This window comes from Gadus chalcogrammus, chromosome 20, assembly GCF_026213295.1.
Source record: "Gadus chalcogrammus isolate NIFS_2021 chromosome 20, NIFS_Gcha_1.0, whole genome shotgun sequence".
NCBI lineage: Eukaryota > Metazoa > Chordata > Actinopteri > Gadiformes > Gadidae > Gadus > Gadus chalcogrammus.
In genome coordinates this window covers 13,280,299-13,305,943 of record NC_079431.1, presented here as the reverse complement: position 1 = coordinate 13,305,943, position 25,645 = coordinate 13,280,299, and the positions used below count along the sequence as shown (strand labels likewise).

The 25,645-nt window shown below is 43.3% G+C and overlaps 3 protein-coding genes across 7 annotated transcripts in view; 1 reads left to right on the top strand and 2 right to left on the bottom strand.

Annotated features, from left to right (window-relative positions):
- The first annotated feature begins 210 nt into the window (after positions 1–210).
- LOC130373340 (cytochrome c oxidase assembly factor 5) lies at positions 211–2,164 on the top strand. 3 transcript variants are annotated; one of them, XR_008893509.1, is made up of 4 exons: positions 211–453; positions 525–608; positions 859–953; positions 2,009–2,164. XR_008893509.1 is itself a non-coding variant. In XM_056579761.1 (3 exons), exons 1-3 carry the CDS (start codon positions 352–354, stop codon positions 898–900), a joined length of 228 nt encoding a protein of 75 aa, XP_056435736.1. In that variant the 5' UTR covers positions 211–351; the 3' UTR covers positions 901–986. The 3 variants fall into 3 exon arrangements, 1 of the variants encoding a protein (XP_056435736.1); XR_008893510.1 differs by having other exon boundaries at positions 859–968; positions 1,996–2,164; XM_056579761.1 differs by lacking the exon at positions 2,009–2,164 and having other exon boundaries at positions 859–986.
- Positions 2,118–11,832, bottom strand: si:dkey-4e7.3 (uncharacterized protein LOC402865 homolog). 2 transcript variants are annotated; one of them, XM_056579759.1, is made up of 7 exons: positions 11,626–11,832; positions 9,107–9,174; positions 8,842–9,029; positions 5,273–5,452; positions 4,911–5,022; positions 4,684–4,820; positions 2,119–4,249 (listed from the first exon to the last, which is right to left on the bottom strand). In XM_056579759.1, the coding sequence occupies exons 1-7, from the start codon at positions 11,634–11,636 to the stop codon at positions 3,902–3,904; spliced, it is 1,044 nt and encodes a 347-aa protein (XP_056435734.1). In that variant the 5' UTR covers positions 11,637–11,832; the 3' UTR covers positions 2,119–3,901. The 2 variants fall into 2 exon arrangements, with proteins under 2 accessions (XP_056435735.1, XP_056435734.1); XM_056579760.1 differs by lacking the exon at positions 9,107–9,174 and having other exon boundaries at positions 2,118–4,249; positions 11,626–11,799.
- Positions 11,833–12,982: 1,150 nt separating this feature from the next.
- Positions 12,983–25,645, bottom strand: part of inpp4aa (inositol polyphosphate-4-phosphatase type I Aa) — a 16,961-nt gene continuing 4,298 nt past the window's right edge. Inside the window, exons 8-22 of one of the 2 annotated variants that reach the window (XM_056579785.1) lie at positions 24,650–24,780; positions 23,977–24,081; positions 23,749–23,857; positions 23,205–23,391; positions 22,295–22,606; positions 21,824–21,977; positions 21,298–21,483; positions 21,156–21,188; positions 20,697–20,869; positions 17,900–18,023; positions 16,658–16,925; positions 15,972–16,069; positions 15,758–15,870; positions 15,196–15,350; positions 12,983–14,766 (exon numbers count right to left, since the gene is read on the bottom strand). In XM_056579785.1, the coding sequence (XP_056435760.1) occupies positions 14,634–14,766; positions 15,196–15,350; positions 15,758–15,870; positions 15,972–16,069; positions 16,658–16,925; positions 17,900–18,023; positions 20,697–20,869; positions 21,156–21,188; positions 21,298–21,483; positions 21,824–21,977; positions 22,295–22,606; positions 23,205–23,391; positions 23,749–23,857; positions 23,977–24,081; positions 24,650–24,780 (2,281 nt within the window). In that variant the 3' untranslated portion in view covers positions 12,983–14,633. The remainder of the gene's footprint in view (positions 14,767–15,195; positions 15,351–15,757; positions 15,871–15,971; positions 16,070–16,657; positions 16,926–17,899; positions 18,024–20,696; positions 20,870–21,155; positions 21,189–21,297; positions 21,484–21,823; positions 21,978–22,294; positions 22,607–23,204; positions 23,392–23,748; positions 23,858–23,976; positions 24,082–24,649; positions 24,781–25,645) is intronic. The other variant, XM_056579786.1, reaches the window with a different exon arrangement.

Below are 25,645 nucleotides of genomic sequence, written 5' to 3'. Positions count from 1 at the left end.
ATATGTATTGCTTTAAACATCCCTATCATCAGTGGTCACGTAGCAATTCAAATTAGTATTAAAATTAGCAAAATATATTTTAACTTTGATTTACCAAATGAAAACGTAGGAGGTTCGCTTGGCGGATTCTATCATCAGGTCAAAATATATGGCTAAACGATCGTAATAAAGGCCAATAGTTGGCGCTGTTGCAATCTGTTGTGGTCTCGGCACACTTGAAATGAACGAGGAAGAAAATGAACTATGGCGGAATCCATGAGTGTACTACGTTTGTGACACCTGCCAACTGATAGATAACATAATACGCCTGGAAAGATTACCATTGATAAGTCTCTATGAGGAATAAACAACATGCCGCAGTACTACGAGGATAAAGAAGAGGACCTTAGGGCGTGTGCTGGTGTAAGAGAAGACTTCAAGGCATGTCTCCTTCAACACGACTGTGTCGTAAAGGTTTGTGGATGTCTTCGACATTTATTTACACTACTTGAGGCAAACCTTAATTACCATTTACCATTTTGCAGGAAGGGAAATTGCCAAGCGAATGCTTGAAAGAAGGCCATTGCAAAGCCTTGCAGACTTCCTTCTTTGAGTGCAAGAGGTCAATGGTAAGTATCTCTTATATTAGGTCAGTAAAGCAGAGCAATGACATGTCATGTAAAGGATTATTTCCTGGCACTTCGAAACAATATCAAAATACTGAGTTAATTGTTTTGAGATAACAATACAGGACCTGAAATCCCTTTATTATTAAAGGGAGATTAATTAATGAGCCGAGCCAAAGGCCTTTTATATATTTTCTACTTGTTCGAAGCATTTATTTGAGAACTAACAACAAATGCCTCTTGTCATCATCAGCTAGACCCAAGGTCGCGATTCCGTGGAAGAAAGGGATATTGACTCATCCCTCTAAGGACTGTTTTTCTTCAGTAGCGATCCTGTCACACAATTGGGTGAATATTGGATGAATATTGGATGACCCTTGTATGGCGACACATTAGTGCCATAATTCACTAATGTGATAAAAGATGCATTCGGGCGTATTATATTATTCCACACGCGTAGATATTAACTGCGAGCGCGCAAATGATCTCTTGCGCGCGCAAATTACCTCAGCGCGCGCAAAACAGCCTCTCGCTCGCGCAAATTACCTCAGCGCGCGCAAAACCTCTCGCGAAAGATGTTTTTACGCTCTCGCTCGAATTTAATTTTGGCACTATGTGGGAGGGAACCAAGGCAGGGCGGTCTTTCCTATGATTGGCCGTTTCTGAAGCGCGATATTTGATTGACAGCCCTCCTCAGCCCTCCTCTCATTCAATTCTGAATTGTACAGTAAATGGCTGAAACGATAGTTACTTATTGTAACTCTAGATTCTATGAGTATAGGCGCAGCCTTTTAAGGCTATCGCTATTGGGTTATCCCTAGGCGTGAGACGTAGCAATGAAAAATTTGTAATCCCCGACCACCAACAGCGTGGGCCTCAATTACGTCCGCGTGCGGCGTGCCTCAACGACGTCCGCATTTCGCAGATATAGTCGGGCGCCGGCGGACGTTCTGCTCCCAAAAATCAGCTTTTCTTCAGCTATTTAAAGGACAATGAGGCCGACACTTAAAAGGCTGCGCCTATGCTCATAGAATCTGGAGTTACAATACGTAACTATTGTTTCAGCCATTTACTGTACAATTCAGAATTTAATGTGAGGAGGGCTGTCAATCAAATATCGCGCTTCAGAAACGGCCAATCATAGGAAAGGCCGCCCTGCCTTGGTTCCCTCCCCCATAGTGCCAAAATTAAATTCGAGCGAGAGCGTAAAAACATCTTTCGCGAGAGGTTTTGCGCGCGCTGAGGTATTTTGCGCGCGCGAGAGGCTGTTTTGCGAGCGCAGAGATCATTTGCGCGCTCGCAGTTAATATCTACGCGTGTGGAATAATATAATACGCCCGAATGCATCTTTTATCACATTAGTGAATTATGGCACTAATGTGTCGCCATACCCTTGTAAATAGGGATGCCAAGTTCAACATGGAACCAGGCCTCGGCTGGGACGTCGACCGGAATAACTCACGTCATAACCTAATAAAACGATGACAACGGCGTAGCATTCAAGAATAATGTTACAGAAATCAATGTACACCTGATGTTAATGTTTTATTTTATTATAATTATATGTGTGGTATGGAAAATAAATTTGAACATTTGACATTTGTTACACATTCGATTGGGCTGCTGTCATACATGATACATTATAGTAAAGATAGGCTTCAGTCAAACAAGTACAATGGCAATGTGCAATTAGTGGTCCATTGTATTCAAACTATTGCTGTCAATCATTATTTTTTTCATTAATTAATATGGCAGTAAATCTGTGCCATCGGATTTAGAAAATAAAAAGCCATTGAATTCTAAGGACTGAATATTCATGCATTGATATAACGTATCTGGATTTTTTTGTCAAATCCTTTTCAGCTATATTTTTCAATGTTAAAAAAAATTAAAAATCTAATCAACGTTAAAAAATTTAACTTAAATATTTGCAACGTGCCCAAGTCAGCTGCACAATTCAGCGTTAACGTCGGGGGACCCAAGGAAGAGCAATCGATCCTAGATGCTAGATCGCGGTCAAGCAAGGAGAGCGGGAATAAGCGTCACTCGCTGATTACTATACGCCCTATCCATTGTATCGGTCTGTAAAATGCTAAAAAAATTTATTTATGAAGGACATTTAATAACAAGGGGGGGGGGGGGGTCTTATGTTTAATCAACAATAGCCTACATGAACACAGGATAAAGAAGAAAACAGAAAAATAAAGAAAAACAATGTACAACTACCTAGTGCATTTCCTGCAGAAAATACGGTGAGTGCTGTAATGCGAAGTGAGGTTGAAAATATGTTTTAATGCGTATGTTTTTAATACCCATGAATGTAATAACTTTATCTGAATAATTTTTTGGTGATGTTTATAATGATTTACTCCTTTTAGATTATCAGTTAACTGAATTGTGATTTGTATCTTATGTATTGTTATGTTTTGTGTCTTTATGTGTGGACCCCAGGAAGACTATCTCGTCCCACCTTGGTGATAGCTAATGGGGATCCTTTTAAACAATAAACTATTTCAAAGACTAATTTGTTATGTGGTAATTAAATTTGGCTGCACAGGTAGAGAAGATGAACGTGTTATCTGACTTAGGCTACTAGTCAAATACACTCCTATAAAAAGTCTCTGATCCTCTGACCTGCACTTACTGGCTGTTCCCAATACTAAACACAAATGTAGAGGAAATGGGGAATTTGCTGCTGTTGCCCCTAATCTATGGAACAGCTTGCCACTGCATATTCAATTGTCCCCCTCTGTAGCTATTTTTTAAATCAAAGCTTAAAACGCATCTCTATTCTATTGCCTTTAATTCAGTATAACCTTTCTTTTACCTCATCTTTATCAATTTTTCGTCTTTTGTACATTGATTTATTGCATTGCGGCTATATCTAGCCAACATTATCATTATTACGGTCATTATTATTATTATTACTATTGTTAATGTTATTATCGTCGTCTCAAATGTATGATTGTTACTGTTTTATTCTTCTTTGTTTTATCGTTGTTGATGACAACGATTGATGAATCGTTGTCAACTGTTGTTTTTTAAATGTGCTTTACAAATAAGTTGACATTACATTTACATTACATTATTAATTTTGAAATTAATACAAAGATTAACATTTACATTTTGACAGCACTATTTCAAATATTTAAATGTTTAACAGATATTTGCACAGAAAGTAAAAGACAATTTCCAGTGAATTATCCCCTGATTAACAAAATTTGTCTTCAGGTTAACTTCCATTATGCACCGTCCGGTCAGGACAAAAGGAGGTAGTACATAAAAAGCTGAATGACTTATTTCAATGAGTCCATCATCAACTCCATGAACCTGTCCAGGTTTATCTTCTTCATCACCTTGACCTTGTGGGTTTTCTTCAGAATGTCTATTGTGTCCATCACCATCATTCCCCTGGTGTGTGTGCCCGTTAGCTCCACAGTCAAGGGGTAGAGGTCGTTCTCCAGGATGATGTTTTCGTCGATGGCAGCGGCCATTGCGTAGGAGTCGCACGAGACCAGGCCGGTACCGGCCACAAACTCCTTCTTCAGGCGCTCGCTCTCTGACGCTTTCATGCTGTAGGCAAAGATCTGCCTCATGAAGCGGGCCTTCTCAGAGTCTTGGGACAGCCAAGTGTCGCAAAATTCCTGTGGCACAGTGAAGGAGACAATTTAAACACACCAAAGAAGATTATATCTGCAACCCTTCTCCATTATTGCGACTGAAAGTTGATTTCAACTCCAAATGAAAAAGAGGGATTACAATACAGTGAACAATAGCCAATCGTAAACCAACTATCCATTATAATGTCTTTGTTCTCCATGTTACTCTCTTTTTCACTAAATATGCATATTGGGCATGAGAATTTCAGTGCAATTTAATAAAGTAAAGTATTGATAGGCACCGTGTGGAGAGGTTGCTGTGTGTGTGTGTGTGTGTGTGTGTGTGTGTGTGTGTGTGTGTGTGTGTGTGTGTGTGTGTGTGTGTGTGTGTGTGTGTGTGTGTGTGTGTGTGTGTGTGTGTGTGTGTGTGTGTGTGTGTGTGTGTGTGTGTGTGTGTGTGTGTTGCAGGGAAGTGTTACCCAGCTCAGTTTGCTGTGGCAGGTGAACTCCCAGCAGGCAATGGTAGTTGGACACAGGTACTCGTTCAGCACAATGAAGGCAGCTTCTGGATCAGCTACAAAGTTAAACTCTGCACACACAGTAGTGTTTCCTCGAGCTGAAAGCCAGGGAGAATATGCATGAAAAACCCAGCGAGGGACAAATTGAGATGGATACGAGAGGGAGAGAGTGAGGGACGTCTGCTCACATTCTGTGTTGCCTCCCATAATGAAGAGGCCCTTGAGTTTGCTCGGGAAGGATGGATCCAGCCTCACAGCAAGAGCCAGGTTGGTGAGTGGTGCTGTGGCAACCAGAGAAATCTGGGACACCAAAAACACTAGTCACAGTGCTGACAATAACATCTGCTTACTATAACATTGTAAATAACCATGTTCGCGTATCCATCCACATACACACCCATGCCTCGAAAGCTGGTTCTCACACACACACACACACACACACACACACACACACACACACACACACACACACACACACACACACACACACACACACACACACACACACACACACACACACACACACACACACACACACACACACACACACCTTTCCGGGGTACTTGTCAACCAGTCGGATCATTGCAGACACCGCTCCTTCCTTCTGGATCAGGTCCAGACCAGGAGCGTCAGAGTCCGGGACATCTCCCAGCCCATCCAGGCCATGGAAGTGGCCCGCGTTGATGCCCTTCCCAAGGATGGGCTTATCGGCCCCTTTGAATACTGGAATCTTTGGCAAAAAAATGTATTAATCAGCATTAACACCAGGAACAAAAGGCCAAAGTGAGCGGCTTGAAAGCAATGCCAATTCATCATCAAATTAATTTACCACACCCAACTCAACAATAATGTTGGATATTGTTTAGCCTACATCAGTGGTTCTGACTCAACATTATGATTGCTGAAACAGTGATTAAACATTAGGGGTGCAACGGATCCCAAAACTCACGGTCTGGATCGTGAGTTTTTGAGCCACGGGTCGGATGATTTTCGGATCAACAACAACAAAAAACCCGCTGAAGCTTCGGCGGCAGTCCAGCACCTACGGCGATGTTCTCCGGGAGCTGAACTGCCGCCGAAGCTTTCCGGCTGCTCCGGCGGGTGTACTCCGGGAGCTGAACTGCCGCCGAAGCTGGCAGGTCCGGCAGGTCAAAGCTAAAGTTCCTGTCCCCCAATTCTCCCTTCTCAACCATGGCCGAGATATCCCCCACTACGAGTCTTTACTTGTTGGAAGTACCAGAGACGTCAGACAAAGTCTTTATGATTCATAATATCACCCGAGGCGCACATAGCTTTTGGCCTTGATATTAGAAATAATATTATATAAATACCCATATATAATACAATTATTATTATATACAGCTCCAGAAGTCCGCAAACTGCAACAATCCCTTCTCCTCCATGCTGTGGTTCAGTCTGACAGCTCATCGGTCAATGGGCAGTAGCCAATTGGTCAATGGGCAGCAGCCCATTTGCATTAAAGGTCCCATGACATGAAAATCTCACTTTGGGAGGTTTTCTAACATAAATATGAGTTCCCCTAGCCTGCCTATGGTCCCCCAGTGGCTAAAACTTGCGTTTGGTGTAAAACTAGCACTAGCTGTTCTGCTCGCCTTTGAAAAAACGGAGGCTCAAGCGCGCTGATTTGGAATGTCTGTGCTCATGACGTCATCAGGAATCTCAGCTCCTCCCCTTACTCTGCCTGGCCCGCCCAGAGACGTTGGCCCGCCAATGAGACTCGACCGTGCGAGCGCCACATGTGTGTGTGTGAATACACACACTGTAACCAAGTGTTTCTTGTCGGTTCTTTGACGTGTCTTGTATTTCCACAACGAGACTGTCGTGGGGGTTATCTGAGCCATGGTTGAGAAGGAATTGGGGGAAAGGAACTTTGGTTTGACTCGCTGAAGTACATGAACTGCGACATGCCGCCGGTTGCCGCGAGGCACCATCGCCCGGCAGCGGGCAGCCGGCAGCAGGCAGCGCGCGGTTCAGTCGACTTCAGGTTGATGTGAAAGTGGAAGAACCAGAGACGTCGCAGAACCCGACAAAGTGGTTTGTGATTCATAATATCGTCTGGAGGCGCACACAATATGTTATATGATATAGATATCTATGTATATGATATTATTTAGATATAGAGCTCCAGTACTGTAACGCAAGTGTTGTACACTTCCTTGTTATTTGGATAACCGTTCTGCTGTTGGTGTGATGGCGTATAACACGTCGGACTCTCGTCTCTGGTATTTCTACAACGAGACTCGTATTGGGGGTTATCTCAGCCAAGGTTGAGAATGAATTGGGGGGAAGGAACTTTGGCTTTGACTCCCTCAAGAACATGAACCACGACAAGGAGGAGAAAGGGATCTTTGCCGGGCAGCGCTTATGCACCTCCGCCTCCGGCGGTGGTCCCTCAGCGGGGCTCAAGCGGGAGACATTCGCCGCCAACAATCCCTTTCTCCTCCATGTCGTGGTTCATGTTCTTGAGGGAGTCAAAGCCAAAGTTCCTTCCCCCCAATTCATTCTAGGGCTGTCAACGAATATTCGAAGTTCGAATATTCGTTCGAAATGTATCCAAAAACGCGAATTCGAACGTGAAAATTAATATTCGAATGTGAAAAAACACTCCCGCGGTACAAGCGCCTCTATCTGCTTTGTGAATGAGCCTCTGTCTGTTCGCGATGTCCCTCATAATATTCGAATGTGAAAAAAACACTCCCGCGGTACAAGTGTAACAGACTAGTATTGTGAAGAGCGAATGTATTTTATCCCCTCGGGGTTTCCGTACTTGGATATAGGTATTCCAGCTCTCACGCTGTGACTGGGTGACTTCTGATAGGTACTAAGTAAACGAGACTATTTTCCCTTCCACGCTTGTGTCATTCTTGTCATATAAATATCTAAGTGCCAACGCTCGGTTACACAAGCGCCTATCTGCTTTGTGAGTGAGCCTCTGTCTGTTCGCGATGTCCCTCATAATATTCGAATGTGAAAAAACACTCCCGCGGTACAAGCGCCTAACTGCTTTGTGAATGAGCCTCCGTCTGTTCGCGATGTCCCTCGTTTTAAAGTAAGGAAATGCCCAGCAGGAAGCCGCCGCCCTATATATAGGATATATATAAATCCCACTAATTTGAACCATGGTTTTGTCGCATTATTGACATATTGACGGCAACTGCGTAAAATAGGCAACCAGATATTCGAATAGTTCGAATTCATGATTTTTTTCCAAACGAACATTCGAATGTCATTTTTGAGCAATTTTGACAGCCCTAATTCATTCTCAACCTTGGCTGAGATAACCCCCAATACGAGTCTCGTTGTAGAAATACCAGATACGAGAGTCCGACGTGTTATGCGCCATCACACCAACAGCAGAACGGGTATCCAAATAACAAGGATACATCCACTGTAAACAGCGCATGGTACCGTGGCTGCAAGCTGCTCAGGGCCACACCCCCACCCTCCTCCTTGACACGCCCACCGAAACAGCGCATTTGGGGGAAGCTCAATGTGCGACTGGCTCGGAGTGGCTGTAACTCTGCACCACGGCTGAATTTAGGGAACGTCCTTGAATACTGTGTTAGTTGCCCACTAATACCTATATTAAAGAATACATAAAATAGCATGTCATGGGACCTTTAAAGATACAAACACCAGAAACAGCGCATTCTGAAGGGACTAGAGGGGAATAGAGGTAGGCAAGATATTTTTTTCTTAAAAGCTATTTCCAGCAAACAGCTTCAAAAACATAATTTCTGGAACTCAAATACTATGTTTAATTGTAGTGAAAACACCATAATATGTCTCCTTTCAGGACAGGTTTGTTAATGCCCATAGCTAAACATTAATGCAAGTTGATGGTAACCAATCAACCAAACATTTTTCAGAGCAACATGCTTGTGTGTTAGAAACCATCTTTGTGTTAAACTTGAGTCAATTTCCCCATCTTTAAAACCTTGTGATCTGTCACAATGTAACAAGCAGCTGACTCAGGCCAAATCAAGGTGCATTCATGACTGAATGCACCTTGAAAAATTACATTTTCTGTTGTGCCTGGTGGACCAGTCATCAGAACTTGAAAGGACAGGGTTCTTGATGGTGCAGTAGACAGTATACCTCCAGTTTGTGGCAGGCCTTCAGGACTCGCAGGGTGTTTTTACACACATTTTCCACGTTGGTGTTTCCATGGACACAAGTGATGCCGAGCACCTCAACGTTGGGAGCCGCTAGCGCTAGCATGATGGCTTGAGCATCATCCACCCCGCAGTCCACGTCGATGAGAAGCTTCTTTCCCATGATGAATCCTGGACACAGTCACAACATATCGGTTTACCACAAGCAGAACATTGCACAAGATTAAATCAATTATTAACGAACAGACCTGTTGACAGCGAAGGAGGCGTTTGTAGCAAACGTCTTGCAACAAACGGGAAATAGTGTCTTTTAAACCTGGATAAGATGGAGACCAAGCAATTAAAAAGTTTAATGTTATTACAAAACTTTGCTCCAGGTTAGAGCTAAGGTTGTTTCGATAAGTTATGGAAGAAAACAGAGGGTGGTGAATGGAATCGACCGATTTGTGAATTCATGACTGTATGCTATTGATCAAAAGATAATTCAGCGGGTAAAAGTTAGCAGCAGGTTGGATATTCGCCGGATATTCAGTTTTGCAATCGGATTCATCCCGCAATCGGCTTCATCAACACAATTGCACTATATTACGGGTGTAGTATGTTGAGGACAGTAGGCTATAGGACAAGCGTATTGACAAAAAAATCATACCGAAATTAGTTGTTGCTATCGATATCTGTGCAAGAACCAGGTGCTGTAATCTACAGTCCGGCTGCAATCTGTTTTAGGGACCGTCCACAAATTACACCCCACGGACTGGTGACATAGACGTTACCATGGAATTGTTTCAGGAAAAGAAATCACCAATAATCAATAAAACACATATTCTCATTCTGATTGCTGTAGTACTTGCCAATGGTGGGCTTTTATTTACTACGAGTCATTATTTGATGACATTTTGCATTATAGCGAATGAGGATGCAATTGATAGTTTGAAATTTTCACCAAAAATCAATAAAACTACATTTTCTCATTCTGATTGCTGTAGTACTTGCCAATGGTGGGCTTTTACTTACTACGGGTCATATTTGTTCATATTTTACATAATAGTGAAACAGGATGCAATAATAGTTTCAAATATTCACCAAAATCAATGGATTATACATTTTCGCATTCTGATTGCTGTAGTACTTGCCGATGGTGGGCTTTTACTACTACGCGTCATTATTTGTTTCATATTTTACATATAGTGAAACAGGATGCAATTAATAGTTTAAATATTTACCCAAAAATCAATAAAACTACATTTTCTCATTCTGATTGCTGTAGTACTTGCCAATGGTGGGCTTTTACTTACTACGGGTCAGTTTTAGTTCATATAGTAAAAAACATTTTGGTGAATATTTCAAACTATTAATTGCATCCTGTTTCACTATTATGCTAAAACTATGAACAAATAATGACCCGTAGTAAGTGAAAAGCCCACCATCAGCAACGTACTACAGCAATCAGAATGCGAAAATGTATTTCCATAGATTTTTGGTGAATATTTGAAACTATTAATTGCATCCTGTTTCACTATTATGTAAAATATGAACAAATAATGACCCGTAGTAAGTAAAAGCCCACCATTGGCAAGTACTACATTAATTAGAATGAGAAAATTTAGTTTTATTGATTTTTGATGAAAATTTTAAACTAATAATTGCATCCTGTTTCACTATTATGTAGGCCTAAAATATTAACAAATAATGACCCGTAGTAAGTAAAAGCCCACCATTGGCAAGTACTACAGCAATCAGAATGAAAAAATGTAGTTGTATTGATTTTTGGTGAATATTTAAAACTATTAATTCCATCCTCATTTTCTATAATGCAAATGTCAACAAATAATGACCCGTAGTAGGTAAAAGCTCACCATTGGCAAGTACTGCAGCAATCAGAATGAGAAAATGTAGTTTTATAGATTTTTAGTGAATATTTTAGCTGTAATTTCATCCTGTATCACTATTATGCAAAATATCAACAAATAATGACCCGTACTAAGTAAAAGCCCACCATTGGCAAGTACTGCAGCAATCAGAATGAGTAAATGTAGTTTTATTGATTTTTGGTGAATATTTTAGCTATTAATTTCATCCTGTTCCACTATTATGCAAAATATCAACAAATAATGACCCATAGTAAGTAAAAGCCCACCATTGGCAAGTACTATAGCAATCAGAATGAGAAAATATGTTTCAAGTGATTTGTGGTGATTACTTTCCTGAAACAATTCCATGGTAATGTTTATGCCACCAGTCTGTGGGGTGTAATTTGTAGACGGTCCCTAAAACAGACAGCAGCCAGGACGTTGATTTAAGAGCTTTTCTCGCACAGATATCGATAGGAGCAACATGTGATTTTTGTTGATACGGTGTCCCATGCTGTCCTCAACTAACTACAGCCGTAATGAATTGCAATTGGGTTGATTAAGCTGATTGCGGGGTAAATGAAAACCGAATATTAAGCGAATATCGAACCTGCGGCTGACTTTTACCCGCTAGATAATTCGTACTCCATAGTCCGTTGCCTTGCCTTGCCCTGCCTTGTATTTTTCAACAACCCTGGTTCTCTCTCAATCATCGTTATATCAGCCAAAAACATTGCATTGATTTGCGTTTGGACGTTGTCACGTACGCAGTATATCCGAGAGGGAGATATACCCCTTATGGAACGGTAAAAATAAAATGTCCAAAATGAAACAGAAATCACCGTTATATGAAAAAGATGCAGTTACAAATTTGTACCAATCAAATATATGGCATGAGTGAGTCGAGGTTCACTTACTTCAACAACATGCATGACAATTTGAACCACCTTCTAAACTTATTCGAGTCACTAACTTTTAGTTAATAACTACGTATTCTAACAGTTATTGACACAGGTGAAAAACTATTTCTTCTCTGATAGCCCACCCAGTCATTTCCGGCCGCCATATGTTCTTCTTCGTCTTCTAAGTATCCGACAGGTTAGACGCTGTTTAGCGTATTACTGCCCTCCACAGGTCCGATGTTGAACTCGATTTTTACATACAGTCCTGTATTGTGCAGGAATTGAAAAATTGCCTTGGAGATCAATGTATGGTTCTCACAGTGTCCAAACAAAGAAAAAACAGAAAAAGCCTTAACTCCAAGTTGTAACAATCTATCAAACAATGTATGTCTTTCTGTCCTATTTTCTTAATCTACACAGTTTAACTGAAAAATATGTGCAGGTACATAATTTTTTAACTTGAGATTGTACAGAGAAATAGTGTCTACCCCTGCCTTCTTTTCCTCCCCCTCTCGGCCATTCCATCATTAAGCCCCCTTTAATTATTTCTCTCAGCTCCACTCTCCTCCAGGATATATGAACATCTACCTCTCAACTCAAACTCTATTTTGCGTTCTGATCCACCTGCTCACTCCAATAGTATCCGTCTGCATGTCTAGTAGGCTACTCTTCTAAATCGCGGAAGTGATCAGTATGTAGCAGTGGTGCGCGGGTACATAAATGACCGCAATGACTCATGACTTTTTTGTGGTTCACCTTGCGGCCTAAAGTTACCCCTCCGTCTTGTAGGTCGCAGACAGACCCTACTCGCTCATTCCCCCCAGGGTGTCCCGGAACCCAACAAAAGGGGATATTAGATCTAACTCCAATTCTAAAAAAACCCAGTTAGAATGTCAGTAATAATATCAGGTCGAGCCGATTTCCCCCCTCTTTCAAGAGCAGCAGCAGAGTCAGAACCGATGACTATTTTGATCCTTTGTGGTATGGCCCTGTCGGGCTAGGTTGACTTAGAGAGGGGTAAATGGTCCGCACGTGGTTCATTCTAAGACACAAGGCAAACGAGCGTGCGTTCTGGGAGTCCGCCTACTCCCACATTTATATTGGGAGTGGGCGGACTGGTAAATAAGCCACGCCTACATGTTCTAATTTACCTAGGTCTTTCTTGGCTTAAACGGAAATAGCAAAGTGGCCATGTTTGTAGTCTTTAACTTATCTACAAAATCATGAAAACCTTATATGGTGTTGTCCATTATGTGATGAAGAAACCATTCATAACTGTGATTAGCTTGAAACATGTCATCATAATTTACATCAACACCATCATTTACACGGTGACCTGGACACACACTGTTAATTGTGTTCAATATGAAGGCGGTCGATGGAATTGCCCCTGCCTACATCCAAGCGTTGGTCAAGCCACACACCCCAGCTACATCCCTCCACTCAACTACCTCAGTTGGACGTCTGGTAGGCCTACCCCCATCGCGAAGAGCAAGCAAAGGTCGATCAGCTAAGTCACAACTCTTCTCTGTTTTGGGTCCTCAGTGACGGAACGAGCTCCCTGCCGATGTCAGGATCGCAGAGTCGCTCACCAGCTTCCGCAAAAGACTCAAAACCCACCTGTTCAGAGTTCATGTAAAATGTAAATGTGTAAACCTCTGAATGTTAGTAATGACAGATAATAGGCTTTTAAATGTGTGTCTAGCTTTCTGGTATTAATGACTCATTGAAGTTATTACAATAAAGATTTTGCATTGAATATCCTTTATTAATTATTCACTAGTTTCCAGTTTGCACATCTGTGCAAGTGCGGGCATAACCACAATACAGGCCTACACCCCAGTTCACATTTACAACTGTTCAAATAAAAATACAACTTGAAAACATAGTGCGATAGCATTCAACCACTTATTTTGTAACAATCCAAGGGCTCAGCATAAATTGTTTAAGCCAAATAAAACTTTCAAAATAAAATCAAGTGCCTCAGTAATTTACATTAAGATACATTGGCCATTATTGGTGAAGTGACAACAGAAAGACTGTGAGGTGGAAATGGTATAAGAAGAACCTTATTTTAACATTGAAACATTGTGCAGGTTTCTTAATTTTCTACGTGCAGTTAATATCTCAAAAATAAAACACAATTCAATAACTACTAAGTCAGTTAAAAGGATGGATGAATAATACCTTTTTAAAAAGACTATTCCAATTCCATTTCCCATTATTAATAAATTATTATTTATTATTAGTTATCATTCTGATTTCAAAACATCTTTCTGTTGAAATAATTGTAAAGTCCCCACTGCACGTTAACCTGTGATAATATGACCATCTCTGTCTATGTTTGAAGTTCTCAGATGTCACATTGTATGAGGATGTCATTCAAAGAGGGTGGCTTCATAGCATGAGGCTTCAAGTATCAGAAAATATCAGACATAAGTCATGCTATAGGTGCTAATTAGAGAGACAGAGAGAGAGATTTGCAGAAAAGTTCATGTTAAAGGAAAGAAAGCACCAAAACGAAACTTAAACTAAGGCTAAAATGAACCATGACATGTACACAATTTTCCATATGGCCCTCCCTAACAGAAACACTTTGCTAAAATGAGATAAAAGCCATTTGTTGTTTTGTTATTGTACATTATTAGACAACTACTGTGTCCAAGCTATTGTTTCATGTCATTTGAGATGAGGCATCTACAGAAGTAGTGAAATAAATAAACCCTTGAATTTAGAATGATTCCCAGATGTTGCTACTGCTGCTATGTCATGTAGAAAGCTACATCTCTGAATAGTGTTGCTTGTTGTTATCAGTATATAGGAAGGAATGTTCTGGTTGTAACTACAGGGAGGTTGGGGCGCTGCAATAGAATAATCCGTCGAACAGTATTACTGCCATTTAAACTTTGACCTTATAAAACTGACTAAGCACAAAACCCAAGTGTTTCCATTTTGTGTTCTTAAATAGTTTGTGTTGTGCCATTGACCTCCGCCTCCACATCGACTCTAATAAAAACATCCCCTTAGGTCTCTACTTTGCCGTATGTTCCCTCAGGTGGGCGGTACTGCTTAGGGAAGGCCTTCAGCTGGAGAGAGTTAAAGGCATATTTCCGACATCCCACGTTCTTCATAGTGTTCTCCCTCCTGCAGCCCTCACTGTGGTGGGGAGGGGAACAGAAGAACAGCACAGTCATTTCCACGGACAAACAACATCCCAATAACTCCTCAAAAATGTTCTTGCATGCCGTCGTTCCACCAATAGTTTATATTGTACTGTATGTCCACCGGGAGGGGGGGGGGGGGGGGGGGGGGGGGTGGGGGGAGGGGGGGGGGGGGGGGGGGGGGGGGGGGGGGGACACACACAATGGACACAAATAAACCAGTCTCTGAATTAAGAATTAAGCATTTACTCGTCTCTGACAAGTTCTCAACAGTGGATTTGATATACAGTTGTATTTAGTTTCTAATTTATTATATAACTGCTACGGCCATGATATCCACATAGGACGACATGAATAACAACCTGCTCCCATAACCTCCAACCCTCCTCCTCCACCTCCACCGCCTCCCTCGCCCGTCACTGACCTGCGCATGCAGTCCAGGGCCTGGTAGAAGACCTGCGGGGCCAGGCCGTGCTCCTGCTGGAGCACCTGGCACTGCTCCAGGGTGAGGGACATGGCCGTGCGGTCCTTGGCACTCTTGCAGCTGGTGAAACGCACGCCATTCAGACGACGACACGCCTGGAAACAGGACAGAGAGGGAGAGGGGGTGGGCCACAGTTTTACGTTTTTTGAAAACAGCTATTTTACGCTGATTTTGGGGACAGCTTACACTTTTTCCCTTTCATCAGGAACAGCAAAGTGTTTCTCCATCTTTACATTACTTAATGTGCAGTGTATTACCTACTAGCACCTTACACAATACAGGTCAGTACAGGCCACCGTAGACATTGAAAGGTCGGGGTGAAGGGCGGATTAAAACATGTCATATTCAAAAACAAAATGCATATATTTTGTAATGTGTCCAGGTTGTCCCTCTTTACATAATATGCATTTTCCAATTGTAAGTGTTTTCTCATTAGGCCCTCACTAGGAGAAGTTTTCTTTCTTTCCTTGGACATTAATGTAAGGAGGAGAAGGACTGTTACCTCTGCTGCTTGCCAGAGAATGTCCACGTTCTTGCTCTTCCGGGCGTTGATATTTTGGCCGAGTACCTTCAGCAGCTCACTCAGACTGGTGGTGTTACGAGAGCGGGGCAGGCCTTGGGGGAACGGGGACGAGAGGACGTGATGAGAGTCATACACACACACACACACACACACACCGACAGTTGCAGTTATTGCAATGCCAATGGGGACTCACAGTCCTCCGGCAGGACCTCTTTGAACTGGTCGTAGTAGGAGCTGAGCCGGGCCAAGCTCTCCAGGTTGATCCCCTCCTGCAGTGAGGTGTCTCCGAACCTGAGGAACCCATTTCAATGTTAGGATTATACCAGGAGTTGGCCACAGGACAGATATGATCAGACAGCCTCAGAGAATGTACATTATAGAATATTACCTTAGTCTCTTTATGTAAAGTAAGGGTTACATTAGAGACGTTAACTTGATCTAGACTCACAAATCTTTCATTTTGGGGTTGTCTAGAATAGTCTGCGGAATGACCTTCAGCCGCGGGCCCTTATCACACTAGTCAATCTACGACAATTCCATCCATGGTAAAATTGAGGGCAGCACAATATTAACTATAAACTATTTGAAACACTATTAGCTATTGGAAATTGTTGATTTTTAACTATTAACTGTAATTTATTTGACTTTGATGTAATGTGGTGTTTTATCAATTTTTTTCACTTTAGGCACTGCTTCCCTTCTTCCTCAAGTCTAATGATTCTGCAGTGAAGCACTCAGCGTTCAACCCCTCCGCTCAGAGGACCCCTCCGCTCAGAGGATCCTTCGGCTCAGAGGACCCCTCCGCCCAGAGGACCCCTCCGCCCAGAGGACCCCTCCGCCCAGAGGACCCCTCCGCCCAGAGGACCCCTCCCCACTCACTTTTCAGCCAGCGTCTGCTGCTCGTTGATCCCCACGTTGAACAGCACCGGCTGCACGCGCAGCAGCATCCCGTTCTGGATCTCCCGCGGCAACGCGTCGAACATGGCCCCCGCTATGGGCACCCTGACGTTGAAGCCGTTCCGGTTACCCGTGATGACCGGCATCATGTCCGGGGCGAAGGCCGACGTGGCCTGGGTCACCTTGAAGGTGACGTTCCTCAGGTCCAGCACGCCCACGCTCATGTCCTCCAGCATGGCCAGCTCCTCCCCTGGATAAGGCAGCATCCAGGGGGGGCAGAATAGACGTCACTTTAACATGCTTAGGCCCAATCCCGTTTCTACCCCTTCCCCTTCCCCCTTCCCCTTCCCCTTCCCCTTCCCCCTTCCCCTTCCCCCTTCCCCTTACCCCTTCAAAACAAGGGGAGGGGTAAGGGGAGGGGTAAGGGGTAGAAATGGGATTGGGCCTTAACATACACGCTTTCTTCTGTACTTTTCCTTTCCATCGTCGAGTGAAATCAGGATGACTGGGTCAGTTTCCCTTTCAAGGTATTTGTTTTGCACAGCTTTGTTAAGCGTAGTGTTACAACACACACACAAAGACACACACACACACACACACACACACACACACACACACACACACACACACACACACACCACACACACACACACACACACACACACACACACACACACACACACACACACACACACACACATCTGATGCATTCGAAGCCAAACAACTTTAGATGTATTGTTTCTTTGCTAACCATAACAATTAGCCTAAACATTTAGAGTAAACAGAAATTCTGGGCCAGCCATTTTATTATTATTATTATTATTTATTATTTAGCGTGAATAATTATCTTGTTTGATCATCATTCTACCTTGGTATGGGGAACGTCTTACATGTTTCTCCTGATCTAATTTTATCTAATCTGATCATCCATTGGAGATAGTGAGGTGTTGATAAGTGGAAGCAAAATAAGAATAAAACGCTCCCAGCCAACTCCTCCTGTGAAGTCCACTGGGGATTGGCCCGAAGATGGAAAAAAGATATTGAGATTCGCCAGCAGACAGCTTTCCCTTTATTATAGCCTTGACTCCACCCCATCAGTCCCTGTGTGTTTTTTTAATTAAGTGAAATCAAAGACCAATCAGGGAATCAGAACTCACCCTTTTCTTTTCCATCGTATTAATAAGTATAGAGAAACCATAAAGACACACGTCAACAAAGACTCACCGTGGGTGCTGAGTAGGACCTCATACTGCGCCAGGAGGCCTATGGTGTGGAGCTGCCTGAGGAAGCCGTCGTCGCACAGAGAATTCCTCAACTTCACCACAAAGCCAGAGATCAGAGCCGTCAGCTGTAACAACGTGTTCAAATGTTAACAATGTAGTCCTCTTGGTTTTCATCCCAGCTGTCTGGATTTCCAGAGAACTGTGTTACAAAAGAGCTAGACCTAGATGTTATACACACTGTAATAAATATATATCATACAATCTGCAATACCATTATTTGTATTGTTTTAATATATACAGTGGTAGGCATAAGTTTATCAACCCATGTTAAAGTTCACTAGAAAGAGGAATAAAAATCTTTTGGGAATTGGTGTTAACGCCTTCATTAAAATAAATAGGAAAAATCCAACCTTTAAGGACACCAATTTGCTTTGTAAATGAATAATGTATAATAAGCAAATAAATGTCCTCCACAAAGACAGGGTGCATAAGTATAGACACCCCTATGTTAAATTCCCATAGAGGCAGTGGTGTAGTCTACGTGATACGCAGGTATACGCCGTATACCCACTAGGAACGCACCAGGATTTGCGTATACCCACTTAAAAATATGCACGGATACGGATCAATCGTCTTGTGACAGATCTTCACTTCTGTGTTTATTTTTCGCAAATATCGGTTGGTTATAACTGCAATAAAATACTTTGAGCAGGGGAAGTTATCTCCTACATTCACACATTCATAAAATTCCCCCTGCGCGCTCGCGCTCTGCCCTGTCTCTGTTACGAAGCGCGAAGCTGCGCCTGCATCTCTGCACGTTAGTTGGCGGGCCGAGCCCCTCCTTCTCGCGTGTGTGTGTGCGTGCGTGCGTGTGTGCGTGTGTGTGTGTGTGTGTGTGTGTGTGTGTGTGTGTGTGTGTGTGTGTGTGTTGTGTGTGTGTGTGTGTGTGTGTGTGTGTGTGTGTGTGTGTGTGGTGTGTGTGTGTGTGTGTGTGTGGTGTGTGTGTGTGTGTGTGTGGTGTGTGTGTGTGTGTCCAGTCCTCCCATATTAATGTGTAAACCACATAACAAGTATCAACAGTAGACAATGTTTTAATCCCACATATCTCCTTGTTACTTTTAGATGAGAACCCCTGGCCAGCCTTTCGGACTGGGTGTCAGGCTAGGGAATTTAAAAACAGGCATCCTAGGTTAGAGTGAAGGGAAAACAAGTTAGGTAAATGTCAGCCAACATACACAATTGAAATTCATAATGTTAATCACTATGCAAATGAGAGTATAGCTAATTCATGGTCATTTTTAAGGTGCAGTAATTTCACACTTTTACACAATTCAATTACTGTATGGTATGTTAGATAACAACAGTAAGAGCTCAAATTAGAGCAATTGAAAGAGTGAAACATTAGTCTCCTGTCATCTCCTTCTCATAGCCATGGTTGTAAACAGTTCATTAAATTATTTTGCGTAGATTTTGTCCTTGTTTAGCATGTGCTATTGCTACTATAGATATACAAAGGACAACTTGTCATTTTTGTCTTCTCTTTGTTCATACTGTTATTAAAACTGATAACCTACTCAGCTTTCCATGATTGTTGATAATCGTTATAGGTCAGCGGGTTGTAGAACCCTGCGTTGGCGAGTGTGGTGCGACATCCCATAAGTGCCACACACGTACACGTACCGGTGGGACGGGTTTGTACGAGGCTGGGAGGGATTCATCACAGTATACCCACTACAATAAAATAGACTACACCACTGCATAGAGGCAGGCAGATATTAAAATAGCCCCACATCATCACATACCCTTGACCATACCTAGAGATTGGTTTTATTCAGTTAGCCTATTAGCTGGTTTGATTTGCATTGAGAAATCATTAGGCTAACTAACAGCTATTAGGTTAACTGAAAAGAACCATGCAAATCTCTAGGTATTGTGAATGGTATGTAGTGATGTGGGCGATTTTAATGCCAAAGGCCTAGGTGACTTAATCAGGATGCATAGTATCCTGGATCCATGAAATAACATAAAATAAAAATCTGCCTGCCTCTATGGGAATTTAACAAAGGGGTGTCTATACTTTTGCACCCTGCATTTTAATGGAGAGCATTTATTTATGACGATACATTATTCATTCACAAAGCAAATTGGTGACCTTATCGGTTGGATTTTTCCTCATTTGTTTAATTAAGGCATTACGATCAATTTCCAAAAGAGGATTTTTTATTCCTCTTTTTAGTCAACTTTAGCATGGGTGCCTAAACTCATACCTACCACTGTATATTTATATTCAGTCATTATATGAATCACCGTAATCATCATAATCACCATAATTCACATGATTATCATAATCATCATAATCCTAATTAAACAATAATAAGAATCACGATTATAATCCTAATCATGATGATAATTTAATAATACCTTAACATCAACATAGAATCATCCTCATCAACACCTTATAGGTGACATATTATACCACCAGGTGTGAGTGTGATTAGCCGTTACAAGTCGTCTTGAAAATCAGTCTCTTCTGACATCACAGGTGGGCATGTCCACCTAGATGTGTGCTGGATAGATCAGTCTACCAGCCTACCCATTGGACTGTAGCAAACGTTGCTCATCCGACCGTCGAACATCTAGGTGGACACGCCCACTAGGTATGTCAGAAGAGGCAGATTTTCTAAATGGCTTCGTAAAACTAATCCCACACACATCTGGTGGCATAGTATGTCCCCTTTAATCATACATATCAGTCGGAGATTATGTTGGCGTGCCCGGCGAGCGGCCGCGGGACTGACCGTCTGGCAGAAGACCACGTCGCGGCGGTACTGCATGGTGAGGCTCAGACCGATGGTGGGAGCGTTGTCCTGCATCAGCAGGAACACCATGGCCTTCCGGGCCTTGTCGCTCATCAGGGACACACAGTCTGTCAGCGTGCTGAGCAGAGGGTACAGGGCCTCGCTCCACTCGCCTGAAGGCACACACGCAGAGATGCACGCACAAACACACACACACACACACACACACACATACACACACATCACAAACGCATGCCAACACACACACGTGTGTTATCATTCGCCAGGGCTAGCATTAACCTGTGCTAACATTGTCTGGTGGTAGCATTACATAGAATATATTACATGTGTTTACATGAGTTTTTTTTATATTAGTTTAATATGTAATGGTGAAACTCTTCACCAATATTGCTTGTTATAATGAACAAAAACACATCAGCAATGCAGAAGGATGCTCACCTGGGGATGATTTTTCTACTTCCGGGTTGCAATCTAGAGATGAAGAGAGAAGAGGAGACTGTGAAATAAATACTTAAAAGATCATAACACCTTCACAAGAATCAATGTAGAATGAACCATCAATGAGGCAACATAAACCTACTCCTCTGACCCAATGGGCGTAACAGGCATGCAGTACTCTGATGGGAGAACGATGGTTTGGATGAAAGATGATGACGCAATGATGAGGTTGAGAGTGATGAGGATGAGGATGATGGCAATGATGATGGGAGTTCCCTCTCATTACGCCCAGGGTGTATCCAGAACACTTCTTGGTTGCTATGGATACCTCATGAGATCGACATATTCCAATTAAAACACATGCGTTTTTATTCAGACAATGTTTGTGATGCTACAAATCACAATGTATAAAACTATCATATTGTGTGGTTGTGTGGTTGTGTGTGTGCGAGCGTGTGTGCGTGAGTGCGTGTGTATGTGTGTGCATGCTGCAAGCGTATGTTTGCGTGCGTGTGTTTGCGTATGTTTGCGTGTGTGTGTGTGTGTGTGTGTGTGTGTGTGTGTGTGTGTGTGTGTGTGTGTGTGTTGTGTGTGTGTGTGGTGTGTGTGTGTGTGTGTGTGTGTGTGCGTGTGTGCGTGTGTGTGTGTGTGTGTGTGTGTGTGTGTACCTTTCTTGCTGGCACTGCCCAGCTCTTCACTAGAGAGCAGGAAGACGTCTTCAGAGCTGCTGTCACTCTGTATTGTGTTGGCCCTCTGCAGAAGTCTGGTCACCCGCTGGATCACACACTCCAGGCTCTTGTTTACGTTCATCCAAACCTTTTCCTGCACACACAAACACATTTTACTACCAAACTAGCAAAAAATCACAATGAAAAACATACTGACACAAAGTACATGCAGATTTTTAAATAGGAGGGGGAGGTTGAAGAAGATAAGGAGGAGGAGGGTTACGCAGAGGAAGAGGAAGAGAAAGAGGAGGAGGACTTGGTAGAGGAGGAGGAGGAGGAGGAGAGGGAGGAGAGGAAGGAGGAAGGGAAGGAGGAGAAGAAGGAGGAGAGGAAGGAGGAGAGGGAGGAGGAGATTGAAGAGGAAGATGAAGGAGTAGGAGGAGGAAAGGAGCTGGTCGGCCGAGGACTCACCCACTCTTCCTCATGCCATTCAACGTGTAAGGAGGCGCGCTTGTTTTTACTTCCCTCAGGTCCCTCTGGGTATGAGTGGCGGGAGGGCGAGCTGCCCTGGCGAGACGGGGAGGGGGGTTGGCGGAAGGAAGGGGAGTGGGGCTGGCGGGAGGAAGGGGAGCGGGACGGGGAGTGGGTGGAGGAGGAGGGAGACAGGGAGGACGCGGAAGGCGAAGGAGAACCCTGCCGGGCGAACTCTGGCCGGGCAGCGGCCAGCGCTAAGATGGCGGAGGACAGGAGCTTGCAGTCACAGACCGTCACCAACTGGCGAGTCTGACAGGAGAGAGAGGAGGGGAGAAAGAGAGAGGAATCAGCCTGGGATAAACCTTGAGTGGGAATGAATGTGTCGGACTGAATGATGTATATGTTTGTGTCAACGTGAAGGAGCAATGTGCAAGTGTGTGAATGTTGGTGCCAGAAATACAATGGAAATCAAGTGTGACATCTGAAATGTACACATGGGCTGAGGGCATAAGTGTCTTAACAGCCAATGAGTGTTCAGTCGATGGGGTAAGGCAATAATAAGCAGATACTTGCAGAACGGGACGTCAACTGTCATCAGCCGGTCATAAAGCAAGAGAGCTTATTTTCTCAAGATTCTACGAGTCCTAGACCTTGCATATCTATCTTTAAACCATGATTCACGGCATTGTCCAAAGCAATGTAAAATGCTCCCACTCTGGGGGATTAGTGAAAACCACGGATGTGGTACAAATCTTAAACCTGTCAGTGTGTGCGCCTATTAAAATGGCCAATGTTCCCTTCAGAATTAAAGCACAGTCTTTGTGTCACGTGATTGACTTTAGCTTGTGTGCCATCCGACTTGTGATATGAATCTAAAGCTGCTTTGGGAGGATACTTGAAGACCTACCTTCTCAGAGAGGATGGCTAGGGTCCGCTCCAGAGCGTTAGCTGAGCGATCCTTGGCGGAGCGGGACAGGCGCTCTGTGTAGTAACACACCTGAGTCTTCAGCGTGGTGATCTGACCAATCAGATCCTTCGCTCGCACCACATCCTGTGGCTGGTAGTGAGTCGGCTTGGAACTGAAGCCAGCAGCACTTGATAGAGAGAGGGAGAGAGAGAGAGAGAGAAAAATCACAATACAGTAAAGTTAGTATTATCTTGTCATACTTTATACATTTTATAAAACTATTAACTATTATCAGACACTTTAATTCAAAACAACTGAAAGTGAATTGAGATACATATCGTTAAAGAGCAGGTTGATTTTGACTATTCGGCTCACAGATTCCAACAGGAAGATTGTGGATACGGGGATCAAACCCACAACCTTTGGGCTGCTCCCCCTGTTTCCCCTTTTAGCAAAGCTATCATCTGTCTTGCCTCGCAATTTGCTCAACAACCCGTCCGGGCCGCTTGCCTCAGCAAGGCCGGCCCTCGGCCTCCCTACTCACTGTCTCCTGGCCTCCTCCAGCTTCTGTACCATCCTGCGGAGGCCACAGGTCTTGAAGCCCTGGTGGTGGGCTGCCGGAGCCCCCAGGGTCACGATGTCATACGTCTTGTCTGAGGGCAGCGAGGAACAGGGGCAGACGACCAGAGTCGACACTGAGTGCACCACCCGTCACATACTTGTACCCTACTATGCTTGAGCTGTGTTGGGTGCGGTTTGTTGGGGTGCCTACCGTAGCCAGTCTCCCCCTGAACCCTCATTCTCTGGATGTGCAGGTTAGTGGGGATGAACTCTAACTTCTTCTCGGCTTTCAAGGTGCTGGATTTAAATGAGGGACCTGACGGAATAAAGCATAGGGAGTTGAGAGTTGATGATGACCATAGGGTTTGTACAGAGCTAACATAGAGGCTAGATAGATACTTCATCTGGCATGTAGGATTACAGTTGAAACGGTAGTGTGGCATTATTTGATTATAGCAACACATGCACTGTGTATAATATACTATGTGATGCAAAATAAATCATTCAGAGAACTCACATGGACATGTTTGTTTCACCGTGCTACACTGATTACAATCAGGCTATATTTAACAGCCTTGCTGTTGCAGTGTGGGCTTTGATGTGATATTTTTGTTGTTATATTATTTTTTGTATTATATTATTCTTGCAACTCAACTCAATGATCAATAATATAAGTGAGGAATAATTTGCTTGAGACAGTCATTTATTTGAAGTGTCAATCCGCCACCATGTAAACAACAACTGTCCAATTATAACATTGGTTGTCTGTCAATCAATCGGTCACATCACTGGGACACCTAGTGTTAAAGTGAGGATGTTGTGTTCATGCATATCACAAAAGAAGTGCCGTGTTGTGTTGTGTTGTGTGGTGGCGCGGTGCTGACCCCTGTACTCGTGCAGATCGCTGATGGTGTCCTGGTAGGTGAGGATGATGGTCTGGTACTGAGTGATTATCTCCCTGCGGAGGTTCTCCCAGCACGGAGACAGCTCCCCCAGCTCCTCCAGCTCACACACCCTGGGGACCACAAACACATACAGTTATACACCACAGTTAAGCCCCGTAGTGGATAGACCTCTTCAGTGGGGATATGTTCAGTCCCCTGTAGCAGCAATACACAAAATTGTTGCCTCGTTGATTTTCCTTGTTGGTTTTATTGAGTCTGATCGGAGCTGAGGAAATATTCCTTCCTGCATACATATGGACAATAAAGAAACTTCAAACTTGAAACAAGAGTATTGGGTTTGAAATATTATACGTGTAACACAGTGCCAGTAAACCATCTCCCTATCTCCTCAGCACTTTAGAACCACAGACAGCTTCTTGCCTCCCAAATCAGGGGTTGCAAGTTCAAGCCCCCTGCTGTGTAATTGTGTGGTGTCCAGGAAACGGTATTTCACAAGCATCAACAGAATTATGGGATGCAAGAACCCAATGTAGGTATCAAACCCTTCTTAAATGATCAGTATGCATAAATCACCAGAACTCAACATGCCCAAGGCTTTGAGACCTGGACTGAAGACAACAATGTTTTACAAATAAGCTCGACCCTGCCACGGTGCAACGACCTGCCAACTATGCCTCACTTGCACTTTACATGAAACTCTCCCCTGGGCCCAGACAAGCCTACAAGCATCCTCAACACAAACTAACTGTAGTCATCTGTAGCATGCTCCACCTTTAAACCATCGGTACTTGTCCTTCAGAGCCTGGACTGCCCTAGCTGAACTAGTCCCTTCAGAACCCAGACTGCCCTAGCTGAACTAGTCCCTTCAGAACCCAGACTGACCTAGCTGTACTAGTCCCTTCAGAACCCAGACTGACCTAGCTGTACTAGTCCCTTCAGAACCCAGACTGACCTAGCTGTACTAGTCCTTCAGAA